Below are 14954 nucleotides of genomic sequence, written 5' to 3'. Positions count from 1 at the left end.
TTTGCACAACATGCGGTATCTCAAGCAGTGAGAACAAACGCTCTTTTCTGCTGCATTTTCACTGACATAGGACTCATTTATTTAGTCTTTTCACAAATCTTGCCTAATGCAACTTTTCACATTACTTATTACTTACTCCGCCTCAGCGAAGGCTTCAGTGGTAATTTTTCATGGCTGTGAACAGTTGCCAGCCGAACAGAATGGCAATCTTTGTCACACCAACTCTTTGTTTTACTCCGTGGAACAGACTCTCATTCACTACCCGTTCAAAGGCAGAACTGCAGAAACTGGTACCCAACTGTCATGACACTACTGCTCATAATTATCTGTGTCTTTTCAGTGAAGTGACACTGAAATCATCAGCAAATGTCACTCAATACCAGTGTTGCTGAAGAGCACGATATGCAGGAAGAAGTCAGTAATTAAGCCCTGGCAATTACTGTCATTATTATTGTTATTATTATTGTTATTATAATATATATAGCATATATATAGCATATATATATAGCATATAGCATATATTTATGCTATAAATATTATTATTGTGTTGTTATATGGGGCTTATCTTTCTTTATGAAAGGTGTGTGTGTGCTTGTTTGTGCATTAGGCTCAGTATATGCACTTAAGTCTCCTCAAGGCGTGTTGGATAAAAGCCTTCGCCAAAATGCATGTGAGAGTGTGTCAGGAAGTGGGGAGGTAGGCAAATGTGTATTTGGACAGGGTGTGTACTGTTATTGATCATTACAAGCAAATCATCACCACCATGGACAGCAGCAGCAAAAAAAAAAAAAGAAACTCCAGAGCAATACAATACATAATATGTTAAGGAGATCAGGAAACTCAAATGCCAGAGTGAATCACAGAAATGCACGGTATTTAAACAGATGAGCTAATTCATCACCTCTATTCGCATTTGCTATGGATTCATGGAAGAAAAACTCTAAGGCTAAAACTATTTCTACAACAAATCAAACCAGTAACACTGTATACACAAAGCACCATGAAAACTTGTCACTGAAATCTCTTCGAAGCATCATTTTCAAAACATTAAAACACCAGAGATGCTTAAAATAATGAGTGTGTGTTTTTAATTAAGCCTGTTTAATTAACCGATTATCATAATCAAATTCATTTTGAAAACTTTGATATCCAAATGAGATCCCTATCTTGTGACGGAGAAATTTGTTAGTGACAAGTCAACTGTAGATTCATCATACATGTGTTAGTGGCTATTTCTTGAATCTGCCAGCGACGGGTCACCATAAAGCATCTTTCTGTGATGTTTGTCATGTTTCATGAAAACACTTCCCCCCTTTCTTTTTCATTAAAACAGCCTTCTGGTAGACCTGCTCTGTTTCGGGCTTCAAACGGCAGTCATGACTCCACACGGATGCGTGACTGTTATGAGCTACAATATCAATACTGGTACTGCCCATGATTTGTGTAGAAGCGGCTTGGAGCTATTTTAAGGGCTCAGACTTGGACGGGCGACAGGGGAAATATATGGCGGCACAGTCGGCTGATTTACAAAGGGAGGCGAGGCGCTGTGCTCTGCAGCCCCATCCGCTCCTTTCATCGCCTTGGGCACCGAGGAGAGGAAACAAGTTTACAGCTCGGTGGCCTATAAAAGAAACGACTGCATATTTAAAGTAACACTTGATGAAACAACCGGGATGCCAAATAAGCCTATAAAACTAGATTTATTGTTTCTCGGTACGATTTGTTTCGACAATTTGGAGAATTAAAGCCAGCGCTCAAAGCTTTTTTTAAATGAAATCCACAACAGTTGACCAGAACCATTTCTGTTTAAGTTGAACAGAGATCACATTAAGTATTTTGACTTGACGAGAGTGTCTGTAGCCTGGATCTGACAGTGCTTGTGTTATTATTGTGGTGCACATCACGTTATTCTGGCGACAGTCTTCCCAATCATTCTCTGCTTATATGTGTGATAAAAATGATCCTTATTGTTGCCGTTTCCACTTAGAGTGATCGAAATCTTCGACCCGCTGCCTGCCACGCATTTATTCTCACACGATCAGCGGCGCATGCCTTGCTGTCATGCTCCGAGACAAACTCAACAAGGCTAAATGCGCATCAAGCAACCCCAAAACTCTGCATCCTCTCATCGTTGGGTTGCAGCGTTCATTAGAAAAAAAATAAAAAAAATTCTCCACGGTACCAGCTCTAAACCCAGGCATAGTTAACTGGAGACAAACACAGAGCCAAAATAATAAGAAAAACTGCAACTCTGCCTTCATAAAATGACTCTCACCGGAGCAGTTCCAGCCGGTCGGCGTCTGACAGTCGCTGAGGGAGGAAGGGAAGGCGCGCAGCTGCTCCACAGGTAAAGTGGCGAGAAACGAGACGAGGGTGATCCTGAGCCAGCCTCCCGCCGTCCCGCTCCACTGGCGCAGCCGTCGGGGCTCCTCGAGCGGTGCCTGCGCCGCCGCCGCCACGGACAGACCCATATCTCACTGGCCCCGACAGCACAGGCGAGGTGGGAAAGAGACGCAGACGCGCACCGACAACTCCAATCCCGACAGGTTCAGCGGGGCGTCTAGAGACCGACAGCAGACCATTTTCCGAGCGAGACCGTGCGCCCCATGTAGCAGTGCCCCGTGTAGACTGACCAAATGGGTTCCGCCCGATCCAGGGGACGCTGCTGCAATAAGAGCAGAACTAGGAGGGAGGGGGGGTGAAACTGCCGAGGGGTTGGTGTGCGATGGAGGAGGCTGTGTGGGATGGAGTCGGGTTAAAAAAAGTTAGCCAGGCAGGCAAGAAGACTTGCGAGGAGAGGAGGATGCTCAAGGATGAGGGGAAGGGAGGAAAGATGGGAAAGGAAAAAAAAAGAGGGTGACAGATAAGGCGGCAATAAAAGTGTAAAACTGAGAGGATGTAGCCAGAGTATCCCAAGGACAGGGTTTGGAGACGACGGCAGTTGTGTAATAGTATCCACGGGTGAAACGAGCGGCTTTCCTACACGAACGGAGCGGTCCTCCGGTTTACTTTGTGTGTCTGTTCAGAGTCGCAACGAGTTGGTCGCTCTCTCTCTCTCTCTCTCTCTCTCTCTCTCTTTCACCAGCAGCTGGTTATGATCACGTGGAGTATGATGCGAAGGGGGTGGGGGTGGAGGGGGGTTGGCTCCTCAGTAATAATTGGAGTATCGTATTGGTGGAGTAGGTAAAAGAGAGGAAGACAGACTGGGACTAATAAATATTTAAAAAAAAGAAAAGAAAAAAAAAGAATGCAAAGAAAGACAGTTCTCCAGGCCCAGTCTTATCAGTTGGTGATGGCTACACCACAGATAGGCAGTATAGGGGAGGATGCACTGCCTTTAGCCTATAATTGGCCGGGAGCAGTTCGAAAGTCTGGAGGAATCGATTCGTCCAGCCTGCCCTGGGATAATTGCTCCACTTTGAAACGACACGGACACTATTCCTAGGTCTCTGCCTCCAGGCAAAGCGCGAAGAGATCTCAATATTATTCATATATTTTGGACATAACCTTCTGCTGTCACACAGGGCGGGATATGGCCAGCAACGGCCATGCTTTTGACCATGAAAGCCCCTTGAAAGCATGTAGCTTCTGAGTCAGAGTTAAAGAGGTCAAATCCAACATCAGGCTGAAAACACTCACCCTGTTTGAACCAAGAAAATTAGAAGCCATGCGTGTGTAAAAGCTCTACAAAGGAAACAAAGGGGTTTCTGTTTAGACCTGTCACGGCTATAAAGACACTTGACCTCATGATATTAAGGAAGCAAAACGGCAGCTGCGTGTCAACAAATAAAGCTTTTATTGCTTTTCACTTAGTTAAAGCTCATTAAATGGGAATATCCATCGTTTTTCTCAGCTAATGGGGTTCATGACACACAGGTTTTATCTGCTGTGGCAAACAACACACACACACACACACCTAAAGGTCTTCCATGCCATCACAGCGAATAAAATATTATGGATTTCTTCATGGACTCGCTCACCTCCACACCAGGACACATCTGAGATGCTGGCGATAATGACTATGAATTCAAACATGGCTGCCGCAGAAGTCCCCTCCAACAACATTCTCATGTGTGCAGCTAATTCTCATGGCAGTACAAACTATCACACGTGTCTTATTTAATTTGAGCATTTGGATATTTATACATTGACTGTAAACATCTTGTCACACTTACTTAATATTTTTGTCTGTAAGTTGGTGTGGAATAGATTGCTCGTGCTGACGTTATATTAAGAATTATCACTCAGCTCTGTAGTCCTACAGAGGTTTTACGTCTCCTTTAAGTTCACTGATTAACCGCTTGTGCATTTACAGTATTGGTGAGTGTGTGAGGACTCTCTTCAACTCTTGCAGGCAGCCATTTCCAGCAAAAAGCGCTCTGATAAACCCTCACTCCACACTGCTGGAAGAAGCTGTAAACACAACTCTGACATACTATCTTCTTTTAGGTTGATAATGCAAACTCATTAGCAAACAGTGGCTAATCCAGCAGATATGAAGCAACATTAGCATTCATTTGGAGTCGTGTCTGGATGAATGCCTCCTCCAACTCCAGAAGGAAATATCTGGCTCTACAGCTGCTAAAATGCTCCACTGTGTTCACCAGCTGTTAACTTTGTCAGTCTGCCATTCAGTGCTGGACAGGTACAAATAGTGTACAGTGGGTTTTTAGAGTGTTTTTCACTGAAAACATTTGCCTTTTGTAAACAGTAAACAGCAAAACTGCAGGCTGTAACAAGTTAAAAGATGCTATGAGGCTCAGTGGAGGTGCTGGGAACTGCAAAGGAAGATCATTTTCTCTGACTGCGAGAGACGCCTTTCACACACACACACGGTTAGTTGACCCACTGTTAATTCATGCGGCTTTAAGTACGGATGTTTTATGTTTTGAGGACATGCTGGTCAAAACCTGATAGCTTTAAAATCATAGCTTTACACTTTGGGGGCATTTTCTCTTTGGGTCACTTTCACAGACAACATGTACAGAGTAATTTATTTTGGTTAAAGTAAGATGTTTGGTGAGACATTTTAGTGAGCTTAATAAATAAGGAATTACAATACCTGCACAGAAAGTCATCATGGCTTTTGTTTACATTTTACATTTACATTCTAAGTGGACCTTGTGTTATTTTCTTTTTATCAAGATACAAATGTAAATGGTACAAATAATGTTGGGTTAGCTGCAGCCCAGATGTTAGGACAGAATAGGCTAGCTGTTTATCACAGAGTCGTGGTTTAATCACTAGCTCCTCCTGTCCACTTGCTGAAGTGTCCTTGAGCAGGACAGTGAACCTGAAATTGCCCATGAAGACAAAAAATTTGTATAAATGAAAGTAATGTTTAAAATGATTAAGATGAAAAGACAAGTAGTCTTTGTCTATAAATTTGTCAGGGAAAAATCAGAGTGAGGACAGCAACAGAAACAGAATGCATGTGTACAGTAGTATGAGCCTAAAACTATGACAAAGAAGAAGAAAACAGAAGGATAACTAGCAGAGTGGTGGCAAGGCTGCCTTTGTACTGGTGCTAATTTGGATTTCAAAGCAAGGCTTCTCTCCTCGCTTCCAGCAATCTTCATTTGTCCACTGAAGCATTTGGGTATTTTGTGCAGTTGCTGCTTTCCAGGAAACCTTGTGTATAATCTAGTGTGTGAAATAGGAGTAGAATAGGAGAAATAAGAGTAAAATATGACAGATTTAGTGTAATGGAGTGTGAGAAGTTGGTTTAACCCACTGCTCTGGAAGCAAGAGCAAGTCCTTCATATGAAATGTGTTCTTTTTCTTTTCTGCAGCAAAGAGGTGGAGAGGAAGCTTTGGACCTTGCTTACATTAATGACACTTGTAACACAGTTGTCAATCTTACTTCCTGTGCAAGTCATTCTAGTTCCTGGCAAAATGAGAAAAAAAGCAACTTGCCAGTAGTGTCTATTTAAAGCTTTGACAATTTTGGCTGATGCAACACAATGCAAAAGAAAAAAAAACCACACACACACACATCAACTGAGGGCTGTGACACTGAACATTAACTGAGTGGGCCAGACTGGCCCAGTATGGTTGAGGAGGGAGCCATGATCACGGTTCATGATCATAGATCATGGTCAGAATCCAGCTGCTTTCAATACAGTTTATTTAATACGCAAACATGTCCGTGAACGTTGGTGGGTCTGAGTTAAAGGTCCAGTTGTATTTTTCATTCCCAGTCCATCCCTGCTCACTAATAAAAGACCCAAAAGTTGTTTTGCTTATGTACACGCAGAAGCCAGTCACCACCACACTGTGATTTATAAAAGGGAAGGCTGACTTTTGAAAGAAATGGGTTCACGTTTCAGGTTTTTATTTTACTGGTAGGGGATGTAAACAAAGCAGCAGATTAGTGCTTAGATGCTCGGCTAGGCTGTAAGGGTGAGTCCAAAGGCCAAGAGTAACCTTTGAAGAGTCTCCGGTGTGACTCAGAAGATTTGTGCCGCTGTGATGTCGTCTGGCCCAGCTGGCTTGTGCCACAGACATCACTGAGGTGATGTAATGCACAAAAGCACACAACCCACAGAGAAAGCTTTACAAATATTAAATCTAAATGAAGTAAAATTCACAATACCATGAATGGCAACTGATCATTCAAAGTGTTCTGTCAAGGCTACCTTAAATGCACAAATTAGTAGTTCATTTGATGGAATTCACTGTGGGTGCAACAGAACAAGATCAACAGCGGAGGAAAAGCATCAGAAGCAGAACAACCAGGTTCCACAACTCCTTCATTCATTCATCAGACTCCTGAATGCCCTGTAGCCTTCCAACAGGACACTGACCTATACTTTTATATTGAAATACGTATCTGGTACAGCTGCTGCATTACATGTGCAATAGTTCTCTCAGGGACCATATTCCTATATGTATAATTATTTATCTTACCCTGGAGATGTGGAATTACTATAAAAATCACTATATAATATCTATCTATCTATCTATATCTATATTTATATATATATAGTACTCTGTATACACTGTATACCAGGTATACCATAACCGTTGCTATTTTTACACTTTTATACTAAAATAAATAAATAATAATAATAATAATAATAATAATAATAATAATAATAATAATTATTATTATTATTATTATTATTATTATTATTATTAATAATATTAATGGCTGTATGTATATATAAATATAAAATAAAAAAATATGTATATATTTGGAAAGATATAGATATATATCTGTGTATATATAAATGTATATGTGTATATTCTTACCATCCTCAACCTCCACTATGCACAGTCCCGCTGAAAATACTTACTTTGTTACTTTGTAAATACTTTGTATTTTATGTTATTTTATCCTTATTTTTATGGTACTTTATTTTTCTTATTGTGGTTTTCCTTCTCTACCTCTACTGTGATCTGCTGAGCTGGTGCAACGTAATCTCATTCCTAATATGTATCTGAACGTAGAGGGAATGACAATAAAGTTCTCTGAATCTGAATCAATATATGGTGCTGTAAAATATTCTTAAAATATTAAAGACAATACTGTATAATGTGTTTAACAGGCAACACGAAAAGGATAAAGTATTTCCATGTAATGAAACAAAACTGCATTAAATTTCAGCAACTCTTTCAGATCGTCTGTGACCTGACATCTTTAGTGTTTATTTTGCACTGCATCCCATAGTACAGTGTGTGCACTGGACTGATAGCAGCCAAATGTGGTCAGCTTTGCTGGAACAACATCCAAAGTTGCATCACAACTGTTTGAGAAACAGAGAGTTTAGGGAGTGAGGACAAAGGGAATGAGTAAAGCAATATGAAGGAATCAATGCTGCTAACCTGCTGTTCAAGCTTTGGATGCTCCTCCCTAATCCACCACATTATCTATAGTAACACCTAACTGTATTTCTTACTGCTACAATGACATACTGCCTATTTAAAAGCATAAATGAGGGATTTTATGCACAAGTAACACACTGCCCTCTTATTGTTAACCACAATGAAGTTCCTCTATCTTTAACTCAAAGCATTATATTTCATTAACCCTCGCCAAAATGCTTTTGTGCCTAAATCTAACCGAATATAGCACTGTCAAACAATAAACGCTCATGTAGACACTTAATGGATCTAAGTTTTTCTAGGCTACTACAATAAAATGTAGTTCCAGGAAAGAATATTTTTGCACAAGTATTGCCCTTGCAACAGTTGGTCCAGCTGGCTGCTGATCAACAAAGACAGGTTCAGGTTTGCTTCTTTAGAAGAGCATTGTTTATTCATACAGAGACATGTCTACAAACCTGGCCAACGATGATAAATGGGTTAATAACAACACTGGTCCCAGCAACGGCCTTTGCCCCTGGCCTATCTAAAATTGTTGGGTCTCATCAGCCTTGGGGTTGCACCTCAAGTGGAGTAGTTTGGAGAGTGTTTTTTTTTTTTTTTGGCCAGTTAATGGTTGACCAACGACCATGTGCCACACACACTGTAACATCCTGACTCAAGGTTAGTGGTTCCCCACTTGCTAGAGGATAAATAATCCATCTTCATTTTGCTACCTTTGCAGAGAGCATCTTTTTTTGTTTCTGATGTAGCACACTTTGAGAGGTAAACATTTGATACAAACTTGTACTAAGAACCTGTAAGTGTGGTGCACAGTGCCAACATAAAGAACGCAAGGGTGAACAAATTTCCTTGACTTGAAACTACAAGCTTTCCTTAAGCAGAAAATTCGTAGTGAATCTTGCATTGTCCTCATTCTTTTTCTTGCTAGGAACTACAGAACCTTTGGTGTGCTTGGTCTTGCCTTGGACTTTTCCCATTTTCTAGTTTAGTGTACACAGCATCTTGTATTTATGTGCACAGGTCAGGCAATGCAAGGCACGCCCCCCTTTTTTTTGGCAAAACTGCTTACTACATAAAAAGAAATCCCTTGTTTTACATAGTTGGGATCATCCTACTGATTTGTTTTTATACATATCTGTCAAAGGCTTGAACTGTCTTGAGCTTTTAAAAGCTAAAGGGTGCAAAATCATCTGAACTTCAACATTTCTGGAGCGGTCAAGAGAACTTGGTCTGGTTTGTGTAGGAGGATCCGCAGAGATAAATTCAAGCCATGCTTCAGTCAATCTATGTCCAAAACATTCCCCACATGGTTTTTCAGGGTTTAAAATGAACAGCCGTCTTGGTTAGCTTTACCTCAAGGCAAGACTGTTGTTCTCTGCCATCCCACACAACTCTGCTAACAAAAGTCAGCACAGAACAGACTGGTATAGCTGAGCTCCTTTTGATTCATCCTAAATAAGACTGCTGAGTGTTGGCTGTGACTTCATAAGCAGCTCAAGCTTTAACCTGGGTGCAGCAGAATGCACTTTGCAGTTACTAAACAGCAATTTCCACAACATTTCCTCTTCTGTCTGTGACTCATTTATCTCTGCATTAGTCTGACTGAATACCTGGTCTGGTATCAGTGACGCCCATGCAGGCGTTGTGAGGAGGAGGTTGGCCTAAACGCAGCCTAGCCCCAGGCTAAAGGCTAATTACATTTCTGACTTGCTGAAATGTGCACCGTCTCCTGAGAGAGCATTCTGGAATAACACTCAACCCTGTATCAGATATCAGATGATTGATTTTTACCTCATAATTACTCTGACGTATTAATAAATCATTCATTTCTTTTGTAAATCCAGGGGCTGACAGTACCATGGGAATCATTTGGTGGTATATATTACCCATGCCAAAAGTTGAAAGGTTAGAGTGCATATAGAAGCGTATGGTATTTAAGTGTGTTAGCCTGTTATGGTGATCGCTAAGATGCATTATGATACAAGGCTGTTGGAAGCATTGGTAGTTTTCAGAACACACAGAAGAACACACAGAAGAGTTGTGAATCTGTGTGAGTTTCTCTGCTTGTATAAGTGAAGTACTTTGAAACTATGATTAACCCCTGAGTTCCTGAGGAGCGATTTGCCTGCATGTGCAGACCTTCTGTTCCAGGCATCATCATCAGTCATCATCGTCATCATCATCGTCATCATCGTCACCATCATCACCTCAGCTGTGATTATTCATCACAATCATCATCACTTTTATTATAATTTGCTTCCCACCTTCTAAATTGTACTTCTTCTTCATGCCCTCACTGACCACAATATCTTTCATTGTCAAGTTATTCATCCAGAAGGCTTATTACTGCCTAATGACATCAGGGCACATTTTCAAAACTCACTTTCATTTGTACTCAGCACTTGTCCACCAAAGACAGCGGCAAAGTGTAATTACGTCTTGAAATTTGCGGATGACTCAGTCATTGTTAGTCTCCTCCATGATACGGAGATGACCCACGGGCCAGTTGTAGATGATTGTGTTCGCTGTCCCTCCTTCAGCGGAATGTGACCAAAACCAAGGTTTGGATGGTTGCTGATTTTCAAAGGGATCCTTCAACTTTTGTGCCAATTATCATTAAATAGAGTCAGTGGAGCCACTACAGCATAATATATATATATATATATATATATATATATATATATATATATATATATATATATATATATATATATATATATATATATATATTGTTTTCCAAATGATGTTTGCAGGGAAATGTTATTGCTGCCTGATCAGGGTGAATGGTGTACATGTGTCTCATACATGAATCCAGTCACATTTTAAAACATAAAACACTTTGCTTAGAATAATATTTTGTGTCCGATGTTTTTTTTTTAAAGAATTTTTTAAAAATTTAATGACATCTGCAACTACAGCTCCCTCACTGAAAAATGCGTCACCGATGAATATGCAAATTACTGTTTGTAAGTTTAACTCGAGTCTCCTACTTAACTAAAAGTTCTATTCTAATGTACTGCAGATGTGAAGTTTGCACACTACATGACTGGTTTCCAAGTTGTAATGTCACAACATGCTTGTATGTCCACCTCTTAAAGTCAGATGACAGGTGAGCAGAGAGAAACTTTCCTCCCTTCAGCAGATGAATGCAAAGTGAGAAACCCTGCACATAGATCATTCTGCACAGTGCAGGTCAAACATCCCAATGAAACAAACAATAATCAAAATATATTCTTCATTAGAAGGAAACCTTAAGGCTCAGTAAAGATTATGGATTCAGTTAAATGTTAAATTACACATAACATGTCTTGTGCTTCAAGTCAGGTTTTTTTCCCCTCTTTTTCTCACCACAGTCTTTCACTAACCTTCACCCAGTGATATCTGGCCTGCTGCTTTACTGTTCTCATTCACTCTCACTGTTCTCATAGTTTTCAGCTGCAGCAGGCAGCTGTTTTCAGAGAAAAAGCTTCGAAACCCCACTACACTACCTGCTGAACGCCAAACAGCAGACACAGTTAGAGACTAGCTGTTGAACACAGTGGAGCTTTTAGCAGCTAAAGAACCAGATATCTCCCTCAGGAGTTGGAAGCAGGGGTGCTGCCCGGGATTTCGGGCCCTGTGAAAACATCTCGCATCAGGCTCCACCACCCCCAGGCCACACTAACTTCAAAAATATAAAACTGTGCAGATGTGCATGTAACATTCTGCACACAGTGGGATTCACTATTTGATGCAAGACTGACATCCTCTATAAGAAAGAAAGGCCATTTAATTGTAGAATACTGACATATCATTCAACACAATATTGCTCACCTCCTTCTTCAGCTGGGAGTAGGGCTGGTTCATTGGTAGGAGCATGGGGATGGGGAGACAGGGCTGCTGAAGCTGCATCTGTTGGACCTGGCACCAGGCTGGGACAGGGACGAATGATTTAGTATGAATAGCTTTGCCTGCATTGATCAGATGAGAGGAACGTGAAAACGTTCAGAATTTTCCGTGAAGATATTAAATAACTATTGTTAGGGGAACAAAGGAGTAACTGACAGCATGACTGAGTAATTTAAGGGCATTAATAACTAATCCGGGAAATAATTGTTTATGTAATTAGACACAAATTACTTCTTTCAGGAAACAATCAAAAAATTAAAGGCTAAACCTGAAAAATAAGAAGCTGGTTGACAGTGCTCCCATCTATAGGGGCACCAGGGGCCACTGAATGGTTTGATGAGTGTGAAAATGATGTTAATCACATGATATGGCTTTCACAGTCACCAGATCTCAGTCCAATTGAACACACATTGGAGATTTTGGACTGACATGTTAGACAACGCTCTCCATCCCCATCATTAAAACATTAAATGAGGGAACATCTTTTGGGAGAGCAGGGTTCATCCCTCCAGTAGAGTCCAGAGACTCTGTAGAATCAATGCTGCAGCTGAAGCACTGAGGCTGTTCCGGCAGCATGTGGTGGCTCAACATTTTACTAAGACACTGTATGTTGGGTTTTCCTTTAATTTGTCACCTGTCTGCGTATTGTAGACATGGATACAAGAAAATAACACGCTATAGAATTTGAACTTTGTTGTTCCTTCAAGCAGAAAAGAAAAGAACTTAAGCGTGTCAAAAACATTTTCCCACAAGCAAGTATGCTGTGTACATGAATAAAAACAGGAAAGAGTGCATCCATCCCTGACACAAAGCCATTCAGTCCATGAAATATCCATCATAAATATCCCAGTGTGCTTTCAGTCAGATGGATGCTTGAAGAAGTGAATGAGGAAGTAGCTTTTGCCTCATTCCTACTCATGGGAACTAAGAGAGTTAGCCCGAGGGCAATAGCCCGAGGTACAAGGGAATGGCAGCTGCAGCACAGCAGTTACAGTCAAGCTATACCACTTGGTGGATACTGACACCTAAAGCACCACACCCTTACATGATGGATGACCCCATACATTTTTTGTATGGTTGGGATTAGTGGGAGTCAACACACCAGTCCTGACAGTATTAGTACCTACTTATAGAGCTGTTCAGACACACATAGTTAAACAGATCGGCTATTTGTTTTTTTCTTTTGAAATTTGGTACTACAGTGGTTCTATCTGGTACCATGACTCCTTCATTCCCTACTGATTATTTTACAGTAGTGTTTTAAATACACGGCATTACCTTGTACACTCGAGAAGTTTCACTCTTTTTGCTCATGTGACCTTTCATGATAATATCCATGAGATTAAACCTATAATCATGTTAGAATGCAATTATGCTCAGTTATGCATATGCGTAACACCTGGGACATACCTTTCTTGGGATTTGTGTGTACGCATGTGCACATACAGTAATTATATAGGAACAGATGTGCACACATATGCACATATGCGGCTCAGTGTATCAGCAACTTGCATACAAAGTGTGCCAACCAAACCTGCATCGACGCAAACCAGCCACCTCTTTCTTTGAACAGTGATTTTAATGAGCAGGTGCTCGGGAGAGGGACAAAAGGCGTTAAGCACCTTGCCTCTCCTGATTGCAGGCAGCCATGCTCCTCTAGGCTGGATGGTGAAGGAGCGATAAACTTGCACCATCCACCCTGTTCACTGGGTCTCAGTGCTATGTGTGTGTCACCCTCTGTTTGATTACACAGAGTCCTCTGGAATAACAATCAGTCACCACACACATAAGAAGGTTAAATTATGACTACAAAATGCTGCAGCTCATGCAGAAATGAAAAAACCTCAGTAACATGAAGAATGACAATATTTAAGTTATGCCATCAGGTTAGTGAGAGTTCAATAGACCAAAGGGATAATTTGTGTATTCTTGAAAGCTTTTTAAATAGATGTTTGGCAACTTAATTTGACAGTAGATGATCAGTATCATACTGTGGTACTGTAGTTAGTGAGTCTGTTAGCTGATGTCAGTTAACTGTGTACTAGCTCACAAATGTTAACTTAATATGTTGTAAGGTCTAAACAAGCTGTAGCTGTATGTACAGCGGGCAATGTTGACAACCATGACAATAATAAGGCTACTCAAAGTTGACTTCACATAAGAGAGGTGCACATTTTCTTTAGAGTGGCTGTCTCTGCTGCGACTACCCCGTTTGTTCTGTTTACTTCCATAGAAATGAAATGCATCTCTTTGTGTGCACAGCCAGATTTCAACTGTAAAATGTTACCTGCTTGTTTGTGGTAAATCACTATTGTGTCATATCAGGCAACAACAAAGTGCGACAAAAGAAAATGCCGAGCATGATTACTCAGAGTAGTTTCAGGTGATAAGAAAATATCACTGGTAATGTTGGTGAAGGCATCAGTAGCAGGATTTCCAGGAAGTGTAAAATGCTATTGATAGTGTCCACGGCTTGTTCCTTCATTTGTTTGCTTGAGATGACATATTTTTATTTCATCTGCACAAACAATAATAGCACGAGAGAGAGCGAAGCGAATATAGACAAACTGTGGGTCAGCAAAGAGAAATTTAGGGGGCGTCACAGCAAAAAAAGAAATGTCAAAATGACACAAAAAGAAAAATAAAAGATGCATGAATGAAATTAAGTCACAATGCAGATAAGAGAGAGAGAGAGAGAACAAGAGAGACAGAGAGAGACTGTACCTGTCTTCAGAGACAGATGTGCCATGTTACTGGAAATGTGTAATTTGTAGGAGGAAGATTCATTAGCAAAGTGCATGTACAGTATCTGTCCCTGCAGTCAAAATCCAGTCAAGTGTGAACCTTTCTCAGATTTAATTCAGCTGATGGTAAACACTGATACACTGCAGAAGACATTTTTTTAAAAATAAAAACATAGTGCAGGGATGCTGTTGCATATGTGGACAACAGGTAACTGTAATTGACTCTAAAGATATTTGAGAGCGTTTGAAAGACATCCTTTAGGATGGTAGACAAAATGTGATCAAATATGTCAGTCTTGAGTATGTATTTGTTGGCTTCAACAGTGCAGTACAGTGCTAAGTCAGCACGATAATGCAAAAAATGATTTGTTCAATAATCTGATTTCAGGTTTACAGTAGACATGAAAACTGACACCAAAATGACACCACCCTCCAAATGATCTGGTTAGAAAGCATCGCTCCTATTGTGGCCTGGTGCACATCATTTGGCAC

General features: G+C 40.6%; 1 protein-coding gene across 2 annotated transcripts in view; it reads right to left on the bottom strand.

Moving 5' to 3' along the window:
* The window catches only part of tmeff2a (transmembrane protein with EGF-like and two follistatin-like domains 2a), a 99270-nt gene extending 96472 nt beyond the window's left edge, over positions 1 to 2798 (bottom strand). For both annotated transcript variants that reach the window (XM_041057497.1, XM_041057498.1), the window contains exon 1: positions 2276 to 2798. In XM_041057497.1, the coding sequence (XP_040913431.1) occupies positions 2276 to 2471 (196 nt within the window). In that variant the 5' untranslated portion in view covers positions 2472 to 2798. The remainder of the gene's footprint in view (positions 1 to 2275) is intronic.
* Between the last annotated feature and the right edge of the window lie 12156 nt (positions 2799 to 14954).

The sequence above is a fragment of the Toxotes jaculatrix genome, chromosome 15 (genome assembly GCF_017976425.1).
Source record: "Toxotes jaculatrix isolate fToxJac2 chromosome 15, fToxJac2.pri, whole genome shotgun sequence".
NCBI lineage: Eukaryota > Metazoa > Chordata > Actinopteri > Toxotidae > Toxotes > Toxotes jaculatrix.
The sequence above is the reverse complement of the archived record's forward strand: the minus strand, read 5'-3'. Positions and strand labels throughout refer to the sequence as shown.